This window comes from Typopeltis vanoorti, chromosome 1 (genome assembly GCF_054136105.1).
Source record: "Typopeltis vanoorti isolate ZY-2024b chromosome 1, IOZ_Tvanoo_1.0, whole genome shotgun sequence".
NCBI lineage: Eukaryota > Metazoa > Arthropoda > Arachnida > Uropygi > Thelyphonidae > Typopeltis > Typopeltis vanoorti.
In genome coordinates, this window is record NC_143549.1 from 26849784 (window position 1) to 26870849 (window position 21066).

At 36.5% G+C, this 21066-nt stretch overlaps 1 protein-coding gene across 1 annotated transcript in view; it reads left to right on the forward strand.

The window, feature by feature from the left end:
• The window catches only part of LOC150109852 (A disintegrin and metalloproteinase with thrombospondin motifs 9-like), a 605150-nt gene that overhangs the window by 429028 nt on the left and 155056 nt on the right, over nt 1–21066 (forward strand). Inside the window, exon 25 of the mRNA XM_090396355.1 lies at nt 18250–18414. Coding sequence (XP_090252481.1) covers nt 18250–18414 — 165 coding nt within the window. The remainder of the gene's footprint in view (nt 1–18249; nt 18415–21066) is intronic.

Here is a 21066-nt window from a genome sequence, read left to right on the forward strand (position 1 = left end):
GAAGACTTGAATAGATTGAGTGATTGGGCACAGAAATGGGGATGTGAGTTCAATGTTGCAAAATATAAGGTTTTAAAATTTGGAAAACAAAGATGGTATGCAGAATTTATGCTTGGTGAGAATATATTGTTGGAGGTAGAGGAAATAAGAGATCTGGGGGTGATAGTGAATAAGAATCTAAAATTTAGTGGACACATCACCAAAATTGTGAAGACAACACAAAGGCTTCTGGGAATGATCTGAAGGACACTGACTTGTAGAAATAGGGAGATTCTTGTTCCATTGTATAAGGCTTTGATTAGGCCACACTATTGTGCCCAGATTTGGTCACCGAGTTTTCAAAAGGATGAAGAGATGTTGGAAAGGGTCCAAAGGCAACTGACTAAGGTAGTTTCTGACCTCTGGAATGTTATGACGAAAGATTGAGAAGATGTAATTTGCAGAGTCTGGTGGAGAGAAGGAAGAGGTGAGATATGATAGAGACCTACAAGTTGGTAAGGGGATGTTATAAGATCAATGGTGGATAAGTTCTACAGAGAATAGTGGGAGATCAGGGGAGAACCAGAGGTCATCCCTGGAAAATGTATAAAGAGGGTGTGAGTAGGGGAGTGAGAAGCAGGTTTTTTTCGTGCAGAGTTGTGAATGATTGGAATGCCCTGCCTGAGAGTGTGGTGTCTGCAAGATGTTTGAGTGTGTTTAAGACATGGTAAGATGAACTGTGTGTGTGATAAAAGGACCCCCCAGATGAGTCTTTGACTCCATGAGGTCTTGGGAAATAATAATAATAATAATAATATTAATAATCTCTATCACATTACCTCTCTTTTTCCTATTCACCAAACTCTTCAATCCACATGTCTTCAACCTCTCTTTCTCTCCATAGCCAGCATTCCAAACTCCTGATAGTGTCTTAGTCACTCATCACTAGACCATCTCCAATGTCTCTACATCACATTGAAAACTAGGTAACCAGATCTGAGCACAATAGTCCAAGTGTGGTCTGACCAGTGCCTTATACAGTAACACAACCACTTCCATATTCTTTTTTCATCCATTTTTTTCATCATAATTTTTCATTATAATCATCCCCTTTATCATTATTCTTGACAAAAAGCCTTTCCTTTTTGATCACCTTCCATCTCATGATCACTCTCACCAACAGGTAACAGTGTTTGTACTTGATTAACAACCGCATCGTGTGAGGATATTGGCAAACCGAACACCCCAAAACCTCATGTTGCTTCTGCCATGCTAAGAACTTATGATAGTTATTCCTCAGAAACTCAAACAGATTCACTCTCCTTACAATCCACATTCTTATAATCAAAATCTTCCATTAGGATCATGTTTCTTTGATATATCCAAGCTGATTTGTGTGAAAATTTTACAGTAAGTGTTCCCCACATTCTCTGGTATAACAAGTAGATATACTATTCCATTGATCTGAATTTCGCATCAAACAGCTTCAAAAGCTTCACATATATCACCATTTCCCACTTCTACTCTTAAAGACATAATTACTCTGCTCATTAACAGCACTCCCTCCTTCTATCTTCACTTTCCTACCCTTTTAGAAACTTCTATATCCTTCCAATTCTATTGCTCACATTATTATTATTATTGTTATTGGTGAAACCGGATGTAGTCCTTATTTCATAACACAAGGACTACATTCGGTTTCACCAATACAGCCACTCTGGTCTTGCAGACCATGCGCTGGATACTCGCCATAGAATACGATGGAAGAAAGCCACGATAATACACCATAGTAAATTCAAATATGAAAGGCTATTCATGGAATCAGCCCTCAGCCCTAAGAAACAATCCAAACCTGAACAAATTTGGGTGCATGAGACTGACCCAAATTTGGGGAACCTACATCAGAAGACCTTCATCCCAATCGGCCAAGAATACCAACATTGCCCGCTAGGGGGCACCATCAGGACTTTTAGGAGAAAGAATAGCTTCCTGCTTCATTCCTCATTTACTGTGTGTTGTGCTTGCGTGCATATGTCTTGTATTTAAGTTCCTGTGATAATGGCAATGTGACGTTGCCGAAATATTGGAAATGTATTAAAATTTATTTTAATGCATATTCTATTGTATGTTGTAATTTCCTTAAGCTATTTAGTAAGAATGTATAACCAACGTCTAAGCCTTTCCACGAGAATTAATGTAAGGAATGGTTATAGTTTTATTGTAGTCTGGTTTATCTTTGTTTTTTATTGAGGTCTTGTAGAGATTTTGTTAATACTGTTTTGGCTGTAGCCATTTTTTAGAAAAGTATTGCTGATAACTTTAAATTCGTTAAAATTTAAAATTAAAATAGTGATTTATAACACGGTTGTAAAGTCCATAATTTCTAAAATGAATGCTGATCACAGTGCAACACTGAAAGAAAAGAATGGACTGCTATGGTTCACTCCTATCTAACAATCCATTTTTCCTTGGCCTTGAATCAGATTTTCATTCATATCTCTCTCCTCCCCAATGTTTTTGCATTGTATCACTCTTGGAAAACTACAGGGTGTCCCAAAATTCATGCAAGAAGTAATTTTGATAGAAAACACAGGTTTTTAATTAAAAATTGTAATTTCTTATTGATTCATAAAGTGTAGAGTATAGGGTTATGCATGGAATAGCATATCGGGTAAGTGGCCTCCACGGCTTTGCTGGCACATACGCACTCTTTTGTCGAAATTTTCCATGACTGTTTTGCATAAATGTGGCTGAATTTCGTTGATACAGTGCTCAATTTCCTCCTTCAAGGCATGGGTGGTCATGGGCTTGTTGGCATAAACCTTAGATTTCAAAAAACCCCAAAGAAAAAAGTCCAACAGCGTTAAGTCACATGATTTGGGCGGCCAATTCTGATCACCAAAACGGGAAATTACACGACCAGGAAATGACTCATGCAGTAATTGAATTGTTTCTCGGGCTGTATGGCATGTGGCGCCGTCTTGTTGAAACCACATGTCGTCCACATCCATATCTTGCAATTTAGGCACAAAAAACTGGATTATCATGTCGCGATAGCGAGCACCATTAACTGTTATTGCCTTACCAGCTGCGTTTTCGAAGAAGAATGGACCAATGATGCCTCCAGTCCAAAATCCGCACCAAACAGTGACACGTTGTGGATGCATTTGTTTCTCAACAATCACTCGTGGATTTTCTGACCCCCAAATGTGACAATTTTGTCGATTAACGAAGCCATCAAGGTGAAAATGAGCCTCATCGCTGAAGATGATTTTGTTCGAAAAATAAGCATCCACTTGTTGTTGTTCCATAATCCATTCAACAAACTCTCTTCACTGTGTGTGGTTAGTAGGCTTCAGTTCTTGAGTCAGTTGAACTTTATAAGCATAAAGATACAAATCTTTCATGAGAATACGCTGTAGAGAGCTTCTCGAAATGCCCAATTCAAGACCACTGTGCCGAATTGATGTTCCTGGACTCTCAGCAACACTCTCACGAACTGCTTCGATGTTTTCTGTTGAACGACTTGTTGAAGGACGGCCAGAGTGTATAAGATCACTAATTGATCCAGTTTCCTTTAATTTTTTAATTAATATTTTCACAGTTGATGAAGTTAAATCACTATTCCGACCATATTTTGTACGAAAATTGCGAACTGTAGCTGCCAAACCGTCATTATTTTTAAAATATTGCTCAACAATGAAAATGCGTTGTTCTTTCGTGTAGCGCTCCATTTTTAATAACCCTGAACTGTCAGCTGTCACGCTGTCTTTTTTTTCTCGTTGGCAACACTTTACCGCACGAATGGCGCTAAATTTAAATCTTGCGTGAATTTTGGGACACCCTGTATAATCACTTGCTTACGTTTTTATTTATCTACTTCCTGTCCTTCCACAACCCTGCCTCTCAATTCCTCTCTGACACATAGCCATACTAATTTTATCTGTACTCTTAGCAAACATTTGTTCCAGATGTCCAACACCAATCCTCCCATATAAATGTAGCCCATCAACTTTAAACCATTCCAATTGCTGTTCAAATTCACTCCATAAATTCACAAATTGCATGCTCATTGCTTTCCTTTGTGATTCATTATTATCATATCTGGGCAAAATGCTAACCACTTTCTCAGTGGTTAGCATTTTGTATATAATGCAAAATATGCATATAATGCAAAAGTGGTTAGCATTTTGCATACTAATTTGCTACTGCAGTCTTAGAACCTTCCTTATATGAAGGAATTATTTTGTCTTCTTTCCACTCCCTTGGAGCTCTACGAGAATTGAGACTTTACTTAAAGAGCCTAGTCAGAGGCATTGCCAGTACTCTTGAACATTCCAGCAAAACCTGAGTTGATATTCCATCCACTCCCACAGCTGTATTTATTTTGAGATTTTCAATATCCTAAGAACCTCCAATTCATCCATCTCTGTTCCCACATCAGTCAGTCACATATGTTACAGCATTAACCTCACTTGGATGATATTATTATTATTATTATTATTACCCAAGATTCCATGGAGTCAAAGACTCATCTAGGAGATCCTTTTATCAAACACACAGCTCATCATACCATGCTTTAAACACACTCAAATTCTCTGCAGACACCACACTCTCAGGCAAGGCATTCCAATCATTCCCAACTCTGCATGAAAAACCTGCTTCTTACTCCCCTACTCACACCCTCTTTATACAGTTTCCAGGGATGACCTCTGGTTCTCCCCTGATCTCCTTGCAAAATTGTCACTCAGTAACTCAATTATTTTATCTGCTTCTTTCATCTTGTCACCATCAGCACTCATTAAAGTTAATCTTCCATAGTCATTCTTGCTCTTACTTGCCACGTAACGAAAGAACTATTTGGGATTCCCGGCCTGCTCAGTAATCTGATTTTGTCTTCCTTACCATGCTGATTACATTTCTTGCCTGAGCCTTGTACTGTTCATGAGTTTGCTGGTCACCTTTCTCCTTATATAGTAGGGGGTGGCCAACTATGCAATCTTTTGGAGCCAAAATAATTCCGGTAGGACTTAGAAGAGCCATATCCTTTGACCGATGCATTGGTACAGGAGTAAGTGAATGTGCCCATGGCGAGGTTGTAACGAGCTTGTAAGAACTGTTTTGACTAGTTACCCACCTAATTTTAAGGAGCTTACTAAGAAAATGGATATAAGGAAGGCTTCTACTAGTAAATAAGTAACTAAAATTATTGCGTTTCAGCTTTAAAATTATTCTAATCGTTCAAAGTAAACATCATTTAATGTGTTTCAAATTAAACTTTTTTTATTGCAGTAATTTTTATTAACTCTGTTTCTCTCTCTCTCTCTCTCTCTTATTATAATTTAATTTTTTTCCTCTTTTTTTGTTTTCTCCTCTTCTCTTTTTGTTTATTTTTTCCTGGTAGATTGAGAAGAGCCATGTGACACGTGGACACGAGCCTCATGTGTGAGGCTATATAACAGGGATGGCTACATCGTGGCCATCCCTGTTATATAGCCTCCACAGCATTTTCATCTTCTGCAGCTCAGGCTTAATAATATTACTCATCCATCCATCTCCTACCTGATTTATCCTTCTAACTTTGGGTATACAATTTAATATTGCCTCTCTGCCTTACCCTGCAGCGTTTTATGCCATGACACAGATTTAAGCTTCTTCCTAAGCTTGTCATAATCACCAGCCTTGTAGTTCCACATATACCCCTTCTCGACAGAATATTCCACTTTACAGTCTCCAAAGTCTTGTTTGATTTGCTTGATTCTTTTCTCGAATAGCTTTGGCATAGTTTTGTACAATCATCTGTGTGTCATCTTGACAACACACAGATGATAATCTTGCCATTAAAAAAATTTAAGTAGATTCCTTTACTCTTGAATGATTGCACTGGAGAAAATCAACATTTAAAGAAAGGAAATCAAAGTTCAGAATGGTTGATGCTTTTAGAAAAATAAAAGTCATAACAAATGGATTTGATAGAATAAGTGAAAAGAATTTATCACTTAAAGAAGCTTAAAATAAATTGAAAGAAATTACCCAGCAAAATAAAGAATTTCATCCTTTTTCTCAAGGAAGTGATGAATGCATTTCAGAAGATGTAAATAGGTGGTATCTGAGTAGAGTTGGCCTGCAATGGTTCCTTGGACTCTATGAAGCTATCCTATATAATCATTCTTATCTAACTAAAGTAGCCTGAGTGCATCATGACCAATAGTTTTCCAGTCCTTTCTATCTACAATCAAATTATTTAGAATTCCCTATCATAATACGATTTGAAGAAGCAAACATTAAAAGTTTTGTATTAGACCATATTTTCATTAGAAGTGATTTCGAATAAGAATTTTCCTCCTCTACTACTACTATTTACCTTCCAGTGTTATGTATATATAATGGGAAGTAAGTGTATGTGTGTGCATGAATGCATGCGTGTGAATCTCGGTAGAAAAAATAAGAAACAACAATTTCTGGGAAACTTTTTATTATTCCAGTCACAAATATTAAAAGAATGTTTAGGTAAGAACAGTTTTAATTGATGCCAACCGGAATTAATAAAAGTTTATTAGACATATTTATCTAGTATTTCATGCTAATAAAGTGTGTGTGTGTTGAGGCTTAAGTGCTGTGAGGACATTGCATTGGAGTTTAATGGAATATTTACAGCACTGGGAAAGGATTAAAACTAATTTTAATGCTTCCAATATTTTGTCTCAGTCACTGAGATATCTTCAGGGATTACAAATAACTTTTGTAACAACACACTCAAATACAATACAATACAATACAATACTGAGCGAAATACATGGGTGACTTTAAAGCTCTATCTTGGTAGTATCTAGGTTCCATGTAAAAATTGGCAAGGGAGTGAGAGAGGGAACTCATAGCAGTTCCCTCCATCTGTTTGTAGATTTTGTTCTTCCAAGAAAAATAACCAGAATTAATGGCAAAGGAAAAGAGCTCTAAGATATCAGAAGGAAAAACGTTTTTAAAGATGTTAAGTGTCATTTAAAGGAATATTGGTAAACAATGAGGTGATGTCAAAGCTTACCAATATATCTATTGGTAAGCTTTGACAGTATTGGTAAGTTAGATTTTCAATTAAGGTTTTAAAATGAGTAGAGTTTTTTACTTAGGATGTGGTAAGACCAGTGAGGGGGGGGGGGATCAGAGAGTTAGCCAGCTGCTTAGACAGTTTGTAGCAAAGTACATCAGTGGCATCATCTGCTATAGGGAATTAGGTTTGTGGATTTGTGAGAATTAAAAGGTTTGGTTTTTTTTGTAATGTCCGGCGGCCAGGAGGATATTTTATTTAAGTAAGTTTTTTAACTTGCATTTTTGTGGGATCGTGTTCTAGTGGGATGTGGGTAGTGTGATCTCGGAGAATAATCTCGATTGTTTTTTATTATATTTTGTGGTATTAAGGACAATTGAGGCATCACCCTTATCTACTCTGGTGATAACGATACTTTTTTTTTTTCCATAATTTTCTGAGAGCAGCGAATTGTCTGGAAGATAAATTACTCTTTTTGGAGGTGACCACTGGGTGAGGATGTTGGTAATGTCAAGTCTGATGTCATTAGTTGTTTCTGGCACTAAGCGACAGATTCTGCGTTCAATGTTGTACATTATATCTAGCACCAGCAATTCCTTCAGTGTGATGGCAAAATTGTGACCAAGGCTTAGGGCGCTGTGGCACCTTTGTTGAACCTTTTTGATAAAGTAAATGATGAAGCTTATATGTATCATATCCAAGGCATAGTGCGAAGAAAATAACTTTATCTGATGCAAAGGACCAAAAAAATGTAATCTTCATCATGTTCATCTGTTGATCAGGATGTGAACAATACTGACTATATTGAGTGTGCTATTCATTCTTCAAGATCATGTCTGAAAATTACCAAGACTGCAATATATCCATACCAAAAATTTACATTCTACCACAAAGAAAAAACAAAAAAAAAAAGCAGACTAATCATATCTACAAAAATCCTACTACTGGAATATCATTACATGCAATACTATTAAAACACACCCATGAAATCAAAAAGGTTACTATTATTTGATTTCTCATAAAAAAAAAAAATACATTGCTCCAGTCTAATGATAAAAACCAATCACTATGCAATTGAAAACAAAAGGATGCTATCTAATCCATGCTCTTGGCAATTAAACAAGATAAATTACTCCTCATTAATCTTGAACCAGTCTGACTCCTCTTAATACATAATTTCTTGAAACCCATGCAGTATGCTGATTTAGCTTTAAATCTGATTCCACAATTCCCATGAAGGCTTGCACACCATTACAGAGTTACCTTTATATTTTGCAAGTTTCTTCCTTCTTTTTCATTCTTTATTGTTTTGTTCTTAAATGTTTTAATTCTTAAATTTAAAAATCCATAGTTCGTTTGATTCAATATCTTCTTTGTTTATTCATGTATCATTTTAGTTATTGGATACATATACACTGCTTAGAAAGAAGTTAACAGACACTATGGTGTATGTAACAAACAGCCATAATGTCCACCTTAATATGATCTAGGATCTCCTTTTGCTGCGATGACTTCAGTAATCCTATGGCACATACTTTCTACAAGTGTGTGATAGCGATCAATGGGAATTTTGGACCATTCTTCCTGTAGGCGTGTAATAAGATCCTGACTGTTGTGGGAAGACATTCCATGAGACCTCACCCAATGCTCCAGTTCATCCCACAGCTGTTCAATAAGGTTGAGATTAGGGCTTTGCAGAGGTCAGGCACTCTGTGTGGTGATGCTCATGTCCACAAACGATGCAGTTACAGCAGCAGCCTTATGACACAGTGCATTGTCTTGCTGAAAGAGACAATCGTAAATTCTTTAGAAATTATACAAAGCAGGAAGCATTGCATTGTCTAGAATGTTCAGATACCTCTCTAAGATCAGGACTTTGTGGAAGCCAGTCACTCTATGTGTGGTGATGTTCATGTCTTCCTGAAAGTCACAAAGTAGGAAGCATTGCATCGTTCAGAATATTCAGATACCTCTTGTAGTTCAGTGTTCATGGCACCACAAATAGAGGTCAGAGGCCAAAACAGGAAAAACAGGACCATACCATCACACTGCCACCTCCAAATTTTGTAGTTGTGGTTACACACCCTGATAAGAGACATTCACCAAACATCTGCTACACCCACACTCCTCCATCTACCTGGTAGAAGATGTAACATAATTCGTCACCCCATAATACAGCTTTCCAAGTTTCCACATCTCAGTGTATACACATTCTTTACACACACACACACACACACACACACACACACACACACACACACACACACACACACACACACACACACACACACACACACACACACACACACACACAGGCAAGGCATTGGCTTCAGTGAAGATAATGCTTTCCTGTTGGTTTGGGTAATGTGGACTTGCATATTGCAGTCCAGCCAATGAAACCCATGTCATGAGCCTCAGTTCTAAATGTTTTTGTGCAGAAACATGTTCCAGTCAATGCTGGAACTTTATATTCAGTGTGTCAGCTGACAAACGGCAGTTTTTACATATTATCCTTTGTATTTCCCCTACGGTCATTTGGTGAGTGTGGTGGGTTGCCCACTGCAGTAGCACTTGCTGCTGACTCCCTGCATTTCCATCTCAATATGATATCACTCAGTGTTGATCTGGGATGACCCAGTTTGTCAACAGTTTGCTGAACAGATAGGCCTGCAACATGGCATCCAATCAATGCTTCTTTCAGACTGTCAGTTTCTTTTCTCACAGCCATTTCACCCAGACCCAATTGAACTAGGGAGTATCACATTTGTCCAATTTATACCAGATACAAACACATGACTTTTACATGGAATGATGCACCATGGCCATTGGGGGATATTCATTGACTTTTTTCCAATCAGTGTATTTTTATTCTCATATATCTGCTTTTCATCCCCAACATTTTCCAGATTTTACCTCTCAATCAAGTTTGGCACCAAAAACTGTCTAATCATTCCTTCAAAAAATACCTACCCAAGTATGTTTTTATGTTAGCCTGGTTGGCCAAGTGGTTAACATATCTACTCTCCAGCCAAAAGGCTATGGATTCGAATCCTGCCATGAGCATTTGTGATTGTGTGTGAAAATACTAGTAGTGGTGGACAGTAGATGGTGTTGGTGTAGTTGATGCAGTTCATTATAGTTGGTGGATTGAGTGGTGGAGACAGAGAGTTGTAGAGTAGGTGCTCTCTCTCCCTTGATGAGTCCTTGGACTCCTTGGAGGTGTCATGTAATAATAATAGTAATAATAATAATAATAATAAATTTAATTAGTTTAAACTTAATTTGCCTTACATTGAAACACAGGAATGCTCCATTACCATTAAAGCTTTATTTGGATTGTCTGGAATAAGATGATGATCTGAATGGTAGATCTATTTGATCTGCCATCGGCATAAAGTAAGAAGGAAACCATGGCAATTATGGAACTGAAATTTTTCATAAATTATCAGAAAATAAATTGTGACAGTAAAATATGAATGGTTATGTACAAAATATTTACTACTAATAAAGTAGCATAACTATTCTTGAAATAAGTCATTTTAATAAAAATGTTGACTCACTAAAAGCACAAATGTTAATGCTTTCCATTAATGATTTGATCTTGCATCAAATGTCATGAAAGCAGGCACCAATTTCTTTCTATTTCAATGTTTCATTCAAGTTGCAATGAATATTAAGAATCCACTTTCATGTAAGTGAAAGTGGATTCTTAATATTCACAGCAATACAATAGGATTCCTAATGCTATTTCACTAAAAAACCTAGATTTGCTATGAATTTTACTTTCATACATTCAATTTTTTGAATGATATGTCTGAGGAAAGATTTCCCAACATATCTTTTTCATTCATTGAAACCTTCTCTCAGGTCTTTTTGCTTGGACTTCTGTCATTTTCAAAATTTATGAAATTTTTCATAAATTATCAGAAAATAAATTGTGACAGTAAATTATGAATGGTTATGTACAAAATATTTACTAATAAATATTTTGTTATTTATTCTTGAAATAAGTCATTTTAATAAAAATGTTGACTCACTAAAAGCACAAATGTTAATGCTTCCCATTAATGATTTGATCTTGCATCAAATGTCACGAAAGCAGACACCGATTTCATCCTATTTCAATGTTTCATTCAAGTTGCAATGAATATTAAGAATCCACTTTCATGTAAGTGAAAGTGGATTCTTAATATTCATTGCAACTTGAATGTGGATTCTTAATTCATTGCAACGTGAAAGTGGATTCTTAATATTTATTGCAATACAATAGGATTCCTAATGCTATTTCACTAAAAAACCTGGATTTGCTATGAAATTTTACTTTCCTACATTAAATTTTTTGAATTAGATGTCTGAGGAAAGATTTTCCAACGTATCTTTTTCATTCATAGAAACCTTCTCTCAGGTCTTTTTGCTTGAACTTCTGTCATTTTCAAAAAGAAATCTTATGATGTTTATTAATATCAGTAAATAAGCTTAATAAATAATTACCGTAATATTAAAAAATCTACCATGCTATAATAACTGGTGAATATTGTCCCATAGCATAACTTGTTCATATAATACAAGTTATGAATGCCAGCTTGCTGTTGAGAGCAACTATAGATTTTCATGGAAGGCAGTTTAAGAAAACACTGCTGTGTAAACTGGCCAGAGTGGTTCACAACCACCAGAAGTGGTTGTGAATGCTTTGTCAGTGAATGAATTTAAGGAGAAGTGTGATAAGTATATATCAATAATAATAATAATAATAATAATAATAATAATAGTATTCTGTGAATAATGGTTAGTGTGTCAATGTAGTGATGAGTCTATCACTACATTAATAAGGGAATTTTGGATGATTCCTTGATGCATTTGCATCAGGGAATCATCAAAATTCCCTTATTAATAATGGACCTTAGTACAGTCGAACTTGGATTATCTAAACTAGTTGGGACTAAGATTGGTTCAGTTAATCAACAGTTTGGATAATCAGGCATACATAACAATGCCCAATTTATATGAAACAAAGTTTAATTTGGTCTACAATTAAATTATTGTATTATTAATAATTGATTCTTATCTTCTATTGACAACACATTGCAGTTTCTTTTGCCTGTAGATGCCATTATTAACACAAAGGAGCAGCAGTGTTAAACTTAAAAAGCAAAATGGTAAAGTAATTCCCTTTGAAATAGCCATAAATAAAAACTTGATCACTGATGATTGGAAACAAAATCTCTCCAGTAACTTCACAGTGCAGTAGCTTGCAGCAGAATGAATGAAGGCTATCTGCCCCCCCCTCCTCCCCTTCACCATATCACCATGTTCATAACAAACCATAGTACAACAAACAATGATGCATTAAGATACACAGGATTTGATTTGATTCAACATTTGATTCTTAACATTATGACTATTTGTATGTTATGCTGCATGTATCTTTGAAGAAATAATTGGAAACAAATGCATTAAGTGGCAAGAGTAATATTTCTGCATAACAATCAGTGCACTAAAAGTCATCATCATCAAATTCCTGCCATGTACCCTCAAGGGGTGTACAGGTTATGATAGTACTACATGAAAAATTTACATCATTACTAACTTCCTATCTACAATTTTCCTCCAAATCAGCCTGTTACTTGTCAAAACTCCAACATTATCAGATCTTATATTCCTCTCATCTAAGGCACTTTGTACCCTATCAATCCACCTATATCTTGGTCTTCCTCTGGGTCGTTTTCCTGCCAACCTGGCAGAGAACACTTGTTTGGCTAATCTCTGCTCGCCCATTCTGTTTAAGTGACCATACCACCTGAGGTTAGCTCTGCTAACAGATTCCTGAATGCTGACAATGTTAAGTTCTTTCCTAATATCCTCATTTTTAATATGATATTGCCATTGATGCCATCTATTCATGCCTCTAATCTTTCTCAGGACTCTCATATCTGCGGTCTCTAGTCTTTGTTCAAGTGTTTTACTTCTGACCCAGCTCTCACATCCATAAGTTAAAACTGGTTTGAACACTGTCTTGTATACAGCTAATTTAGTGTTCTGACTAATTTCTCTCTTATTCCATATGAATTTATTCAATTGACTTCCTACTATACCAGCTTTATTGATTCTGTTGTCTATTTCCATATTTAATTTACCATCTTCCCTAAAAATCGTGCCTAAGTAGCTGAAATGTTTTACATGTTCCACAGGTTCCCTGTTCACAACACAGTTGACATTTTCAATGATTCTGCCTATTTTCATTGTGTTTGTCTTTTTATTGCTGACCTTCATACCATATCTATTAGAACAGTTATTCAATTTAGTCAGGAAATCTTGCAGACTTGTAGTGGATTTATTTAGAAGTATAACATCATCCGCATAAAGCAAAGAGCAGTCATTAACATATCCAATTTTGATATTAGGTTTAATAACACTTTCCTTCATAATGTGATCCATATATGGATCACATTATGAAGAGCGGATAATGTACATCCTTGTCTCACACCAGATTTGACATTAAACCATCTTCCTGTACCTCCTTCAATTCTAACTGCTGACTTACAACTTAATTAAAGACTAAGTATTGCTTGATATAATGCTCCATTGACACCATATAACTGTAACGTATTGAATAGCTTCTCCCTTGGCATCTTGTCATATGCCTTTTCTAGATCGACAAAACTTAAATACAAATCTTTGTTATATTCCCATGATTTTTCAACTATTTGTCATAAAGTGAAGATCTGATCCTGACATCCTCTATTTGTGCTGAATCCAGCTTGTTCTTCACCAAGCTTTTCTTCCACAATTCTTCTCAACTGTTTCTCAAGTATGCTTGCATAAAACTTGCCAGGCACACTCAGTAGGGAAATACCCCTGTAATTCTCACATTCAGTTTTATTTCTCTTTTTATATATGGGTACTATGAGAGCTCATCTGTTCCAATCATCGGGAATTCATCTGTCTATCCACGACTTCTGAACTATGCAGTGCAGCCACTGTAAGACTTTTATACCACCATCACTTCAGCATTTCTGTTCTAATATCATCTACTCCTGCTGCCTTTCCACATTTCAAGCCTTTGGTAGCTTTTTCTACTTCAAATATGGACATGAATTCCTGACTGTATGCCTGTTGAGTGTTTTATAGCATTGTGCTATCACTGCTTGTTTCATTTAGCAATTTTTCGAAGTAATTGACTGTGGTACTGTGTAATTGACTGTGAAGCTGTGGTACTGGATGGTATTTCACCATGAGTTTTGAGAGAATGTGCTACTGAACTGACAGTGCCTTTGACCTGGCTTTTCAATGAAAGTCTGGCTGCTGGAAAGGTACCCATGGAATGGAAGGAAGGTAAGATAGTGCCATTGCATTAGGGCAGTAGCAGACTAGAAGTGTCTAATTATAGACCATCTTTTTAAAAGATGGTCTATAATGAGACCATCTTATCATGGAAGAAAACCACCATGCTCCATCACAGCAAATTCAAGAAAGAGATACTATTCTTAGAAGCAGCAGCAGCTCTTAGAAATCAACCAAATCTTAATAAATACGGTTGCATTAAGCTTCCGAAAATTTGGGAAACACTCATCACCAGAGATCCTACTTTATATTCCAGGCCACCTACAACCGCCATTAGAGGGCGCCACCTAGGTAGGACTTTAGTGTCACCCACGTGGTTGGGCTTAGTATTGTATGATATTTGTGTTATGTTACATTAGTTATTTTTGTAATCCCTGTAGATGTCCTAGTGACTAGGAAGAAATATAGGAGGTATTAAATTCTTTTTAATCCTTTCTGAGTGTTGTAAAAAATCCATTAAACCTCCAACATTAATTATAGACCAGTTTGTGTGTTATCAGTAGTTAGTAAGATCTTGGAGAAAGTATTGAAGGACCGTATACAGCATTGAGCAGATAAGAGTAATGTTATCTGTGAGAGTCAACATGGATTTGTGAAGGGGCGCTCTTGTTTTAGCAATATGCTAGCCTTTTATGATAAAGTTACAAGAGCATTAGATGAGGGAAAGGCATATACTGCCATTTTCTTAGATTTGCGAAGTCATTTGACAGGGTGCCACACGATAAGCTGATATTTAAGTTGCAGCACATGGGTCTGGATGTCAGATTGGTCAACTGGATTCAGGATTGGCTGTCTGATAGGTATCAGAGAGTTGTGTATGGTGAAGGAGTTTCTAGGAAGCAGAGGGTTACAAGTGGGATCACACAGAGCTCAGTGCTGGGACCTATATTGTTTAACCTTTATATCAATGACATTGTCAGTGCATTGCAAGGGGATATTCAGTTGTTTGCAGATGATGCGAAGCTGGGAAGGATTATTAGTAATAGTGCAGATGTGGCAGCCCTGCATGAGGATTTGAATAAGCTAGATAGATGGGCAAATTAATGGGGTTATCGGTTTAATGCATCAAAATGTAAGGTCTTGAGGTTTGGGAAACATCAATGGGACACTGCATACTCTATGGGAGGAGTTATACTAGAAGAAGTAGGGGAGACAAGAGATCTGGGGTTGACGATTGATAGAAATCTGAAATTTAAGAGGCATATTGCAAAGGTGGCGGAGGTAACACAGAGGATTGCTGCAATAATGATGAGGACACTGACCTGCAGAGATAAAACAGTTATCATTCCATTGTATAAGACCCTGATCAGACCACACTTGGACTATTGTTCTCAGATTTGGTCCCCAGGATTTGAAGTGGATAAATTAACTGTGGAAAGGGTGCAAAGGCAGATAACAAAGATGGTTTCAGGATAGTTATGAGGACGGCTGAGGGAATGTGGACTGCAGAGTTTGGTGGATAGAAGAAGGAGAGGTGATATGATTGAGACTTTTAAACTGTTGAGAGGTAGTTACAGGGTTGACACTTGGGAGTTCTTTCGCTTGGTTGAACAGCGGGAAGGAGTGATGACAAGAGGCCATTCCTGGAAGTTACGAAAGGAAACTGTGAGCAAGAGGGTGAGGAGTGGTTTCTTTGCATGGAGGGTGGTTGAACCATGGAATGCATTGCCTGATGAAGTGGTGAGAGCGAGAACGGTCAATGAGTTCAAGGAGTGGTATGATAGACTTTGTGTTTCTTAGGGGGAGGGATCTCCCACGATGAGTCTTTTGACTCCACAGAGGCCTGAATAATAGTAATAATAATAATAATAATAATAATAATTACTCCATATTTCAAGGATATCTTTTTCTCCCATTTTCATATCACCTTTATCATCTCTAAGTCCTTTTACAGCACTCTTTCCTCCATTTCTAAGCTTCTTCAACAACCTCCAGAATATTTTACCACCTTCTTGATATTTATTTTCTATGTTCTTGCTAAAGTCCTCCCATGACTTTTGTTTAACCAGTTTTATGCAGTGTTTAGCTTTCTTGCATTTGTCTCTGTATTCTCTAGGAGCACAAGCTGACTTATTTTTCAGGAACTTTTGATATGCTTTCTTCTTTTCCTTCACTGCCTCTTTGACTTCCTGTGTCCACCATGGAGTTCTAATTTTTCTGTCCTTGCAGGTTTCTATCCTTAACCTCGCCACATGCCTCTCTGGCTGAATCAATCAGGGTTTTCTTCAAGACGTGCCACTGAATCTCCAAGGTTTGGTTCCTGTTCTCAAACTCTTTCATTTTTTCTTCAATAATATTTGTGTATTTTAGTCTACAGTTCACATCTGAGAGCTGCTCAACTTTTATTTGCTTTAAAACTTTCTTACATGTTATTCTTTTCAATATGAAATTCAGTTTTATCCTGCTCAAGACTAAATGCACTAAAAGTAGATACTGTAGTTTTAGTGTGCTAGTTATTATTCTGAAATATTACTCTTGCCATTTATTGTATTTGCTTACAGTTATTTTTTTGAACACATATGTAGAATAGCATTGAAATGGTCTTTCTTTGTCATTACAGAAGTTAAAAAATCAACTCCTGTGACCTTGATGAGTCATTGTCTGTTGTACCATTGTTGGGTATCAGTACAGATTTATGGTGTGTGTGTGTGTGTGTTGAGGGGGGGGGGGGGATTAGTTTCATTTAGTCTGCTGTTGCTGAGTTCTGCTGAGCCACTGCTGCATGAGGTTATTGGAGGCATTTTATTTCTAATTATTCAGTATTCAAGTTTTGTGGTAATTTCAAAGTGAAATACTATATTAGCTTTTTTAATTTTAATACTACTGCCACTTTATATTAATAATGACATCAGAAACTGCAATCTGCAAAAAGAAACTTTATTATTATTATTCAGGCCTCCATGGAGTCAAAAGACCCATCGCAGGAGGTCCTTCCTAGGAAACACAAGGTCTTTCAAGACTCATCGTGGAAGGTCCCTCATAGGAAACACAAAGTCTGTCATACCACTCCTTAAACTCATTGACCGTTCTCTATCTTACCACTCTATCAGGCAAAGCATTCCCTGAGTCAACCACCCTCCATGCAAAGAAACCACTCCTTATTCTCTTGCTCACAGCTTCCTTTCGTAACTTCCAGGAATGGTCCCTTGTCATCACTCCTTCCTGCTGTTCAACCAAGTGAAAGAGCTCTCCAGTGTCAACCCTGTAACTACCTCTCAACAGTTTAAGTCTCAATCATATCACTTCTCCTTCTTCTATCTACCAAACTCTGCAGTCTACATTTCCTCTGCAGGAAAGATTTTTGGTCCTTTTTCTACGAGTATTTATTATTATTACTATTATTATTATTACATGAACCACCAGGGAATCCAAAGACTCATTGAGGGAGGGCCCGTACTCCACAACTCTCTGTCTCCATCACTCAATCCACCAACTACACCGAACTGTAACTACTTTCATCATCTATACCAACGCCATCTACTACTGACCACCACCACCGCTAGTATTTTCAAAGACAATAACAAACATCCATGCCCACGGGAGGATTCGAACATGCAACCTTCTGGCTGGAGAGCTGATATGCTAAACACTCGGCCAACCAGGCCGGCAACTTCAATAGAAGATAAGTGCCATTTTAAAAAAAAAAAAATTTTTGGAAGGGGATGGTGGCAGCAGTGGTTTGGATAATTCATGTTCTACTGTATGTTTAATCTTTTTGCCATAACAGTGGTAAATAATTAATTTTTTTTTTATTATTCTTGTGTGGCTATTGATGCTTTGATGATGTTTGTTTTCAGTTTTCAGGTTAAAATTGAATGATTTATTTCTATAGTTATGAGATAGTTGTTACATTTCTCATAAACCTATTCTTCTTTTATGCACAGTGTTCGGTAACATGTGGATTTGGAGTACAGACAAGGAATGTGTTTTGTATAAATGAAAAGGAAGAAAAAATAAATATGGAAGCATGTGGGGAACCAATACCAGAGAGTGAAAGAAGATGTATTCTTTCTCCATGTTATTACTGGGGATGGTCAAATTGGTCAAAGGTTTGTATTATTGTTAACAGAGTATAGTGTATGTATCTCATTAATTTTCTTCAGTTCTTATTTTATTATTTTTTTTTTCTTTTTGTAGAGATGTTTGTTCACAACAGAGTAAATGTGATTCTCTTGAATCTTACCATCATAATTGTAAAAATCAATTTTCTAAAATTGTCACCATAATTAATTATTTTAATTATGGTGACTTAGTTACTAATTTTTATTTTTGAGGAATAATTAACAGTCATGGAAATAATTAGACAATCATAGCAACATGCATTTTATAACATGCTTGTATGGGATATTGTTTATTATTATAGTGAACCTCCACAGAATTAGTTTGTAGAGGTTCACAGCTAAAAAAATTAGCTACTTGCTCCCTATTGGCTGCTGGCCTGGTTGGCAAAGTGGTTAGCGTATCTGCTCTCCAGCCAAAAGGCTGCTGGTTCGAATCCCACCATGTGCATGGATGTTGTGATTGTCTATGAAAATACTAGTGATGGTGGTGTTGGGCAGTAGATGGCGTTGGTGTAGATGATGTGGTTTGCTGTAGTTGGTAGAGATGGAGAGATGTAGAGTAGTGGCCCTCCCTCGATGAATCTGGAGGTGTGAGTAACACATGATCTTATAAAACTTACAGGGATCGTTTGTTACTCTTTCTCTCTACTCATTGTATGATCCTCTCTGTATTTATTTGGTAATTCCCCCCATCTCCCAGATGCACACAAGTTTAGGTGTCTATCATATCTCTTTTCTACCCATTCACTAAATCCAACAACTTTTTCTCCTCAGTCTCTCTCTCTCTCCCTCCCTCCATAACCAGCATAGTCTTCACATTGCCTTAGTTACTCAGTTCTGAACCCACTATAGGTTTGGCTCTATAGGTTTTCCATTTTTCCATTTGTTCTTCATAATTAGCATTTCTAATGTTACTTAGTTGCTCATTTGTGAATCCTCAAGAATTTCCATAGCACTGGAAAAGAAGTGATTTTAGTCCATATAAAATCTGATCAAGGTTTTTTGCAGCATATGACAACTTTCTTATATTTGTTTATCAGTGTCCTTTGTAACAAAAAACAACAGCATCCTATGTAACTTTTGCAGCTCTAGTATCATCATATCCTTTGAACTACAGCATTGTATCTCATACAGTGGTGACAGGATTTTTCCTCCCAGAAATTGGGGGTTTTCATCATGCAAAATAGTCAAGCTGACCAACAAAACTCATAGCCTTAGTTGCTTTGGTGGTAATTCCAGGCAGCAGCAACAGAATTGTGTTGACTATTCACTCTTCACCCAGATTCTGAATCTCATTCACCTCCTGGAGTTACCATGAGTACAGTGTTTTGCCAGTACAGTTTTCAGCTTTATTCCACTGGACTCCTGATTGCAACATCTTTCACTTATTAACATTCAAATTATAACTCCCACTCATCTATTCAAGTTAAAACTACATAAATCATCCTGAATGGGACTTGACATCAACATCATTTCTCATAAATCTCCCTAATCTATCATTCATCCAGCATCTCCTCCAATTTGCTCTGGCGCAATCAGTCAAATATCTTTACTATGTCCAAAAATATTCTCTCCCTTCCCAAATCTAGTACATCATTGATAAAATGCATATATATTGGTATAATAAATCCTATCTTTGAAAAGAAAATGTTTTACAACTAAAGAATGTTCAGTAACAAAAAGGAAATTTATTAATCATCAAGATATAAAAATACACCTAGGTCATTGCCTAAAAAAAGGAACTGGTAAGCATTACTTATCAAAATATATAAATAGATAACAAAGATGAATAAATGTTGAAAAACCATTACAAGAAAAATAAATAAATTCAGGCTAACAAATAAATGTGAAATCATGTTGGCATTAGCTGTCTGCTGTTAACAACAGAAGGTGATTGTTGGAAGCCAAAGTCAGACGTTTTCCATATTCACTTAATATCAGTCCTTGATTTTTATTCAGTGATCTGCATGAATAGATGACTGTAGCTGACTCCTTCAGAACTTTGGAATAAAAATTTATTCTATGTAAGGCATAATCAAAATGTGCCAATCAACTGCATGGTTGGTATTATAAGTATGGTTGGCCAAACCAGATCTATCTTTTCTTTTATCATAAGCAGTAATCAAGTTTCTAAGATGCCAAACTACTTGGCCATGGCAGACTATTGAATCTAACATGAAGATAGGATGAGATATCATACAGTGTCATAACCTAATTAACATATAGCTCCATAGCCTACTCAATAGATCTACATGCTTCTGGTTTATTTACTTCTTGTTCCTGTAGTTTGTTGCTCTTCTGAGTACTGTACAGCTTCAGTTGACAACTTGCTTGTTAATTTCTCTACATCTACTGTGATAGTTGTTTTACACTAACCATATTGCTCTTACCTTATTATGCTTACTATTTAGCAAAACTCCTTTTCATCCTGACTAACCAATTTCATTCATATTTATGTTGTTCTTTCCTCACATGCTTTTCCCTTTTTTAAGCCTGCATTTTATATTCTTCATACATCTGGTCATTTCCAGTTATATAATCTGTTCCATGACACATTATTTTTCCACATTACTTTGCCTAATTTTTTTCACTCTGTTCATTTCACCTGTACATTATGTATCCGATACATTGCTAATGTCA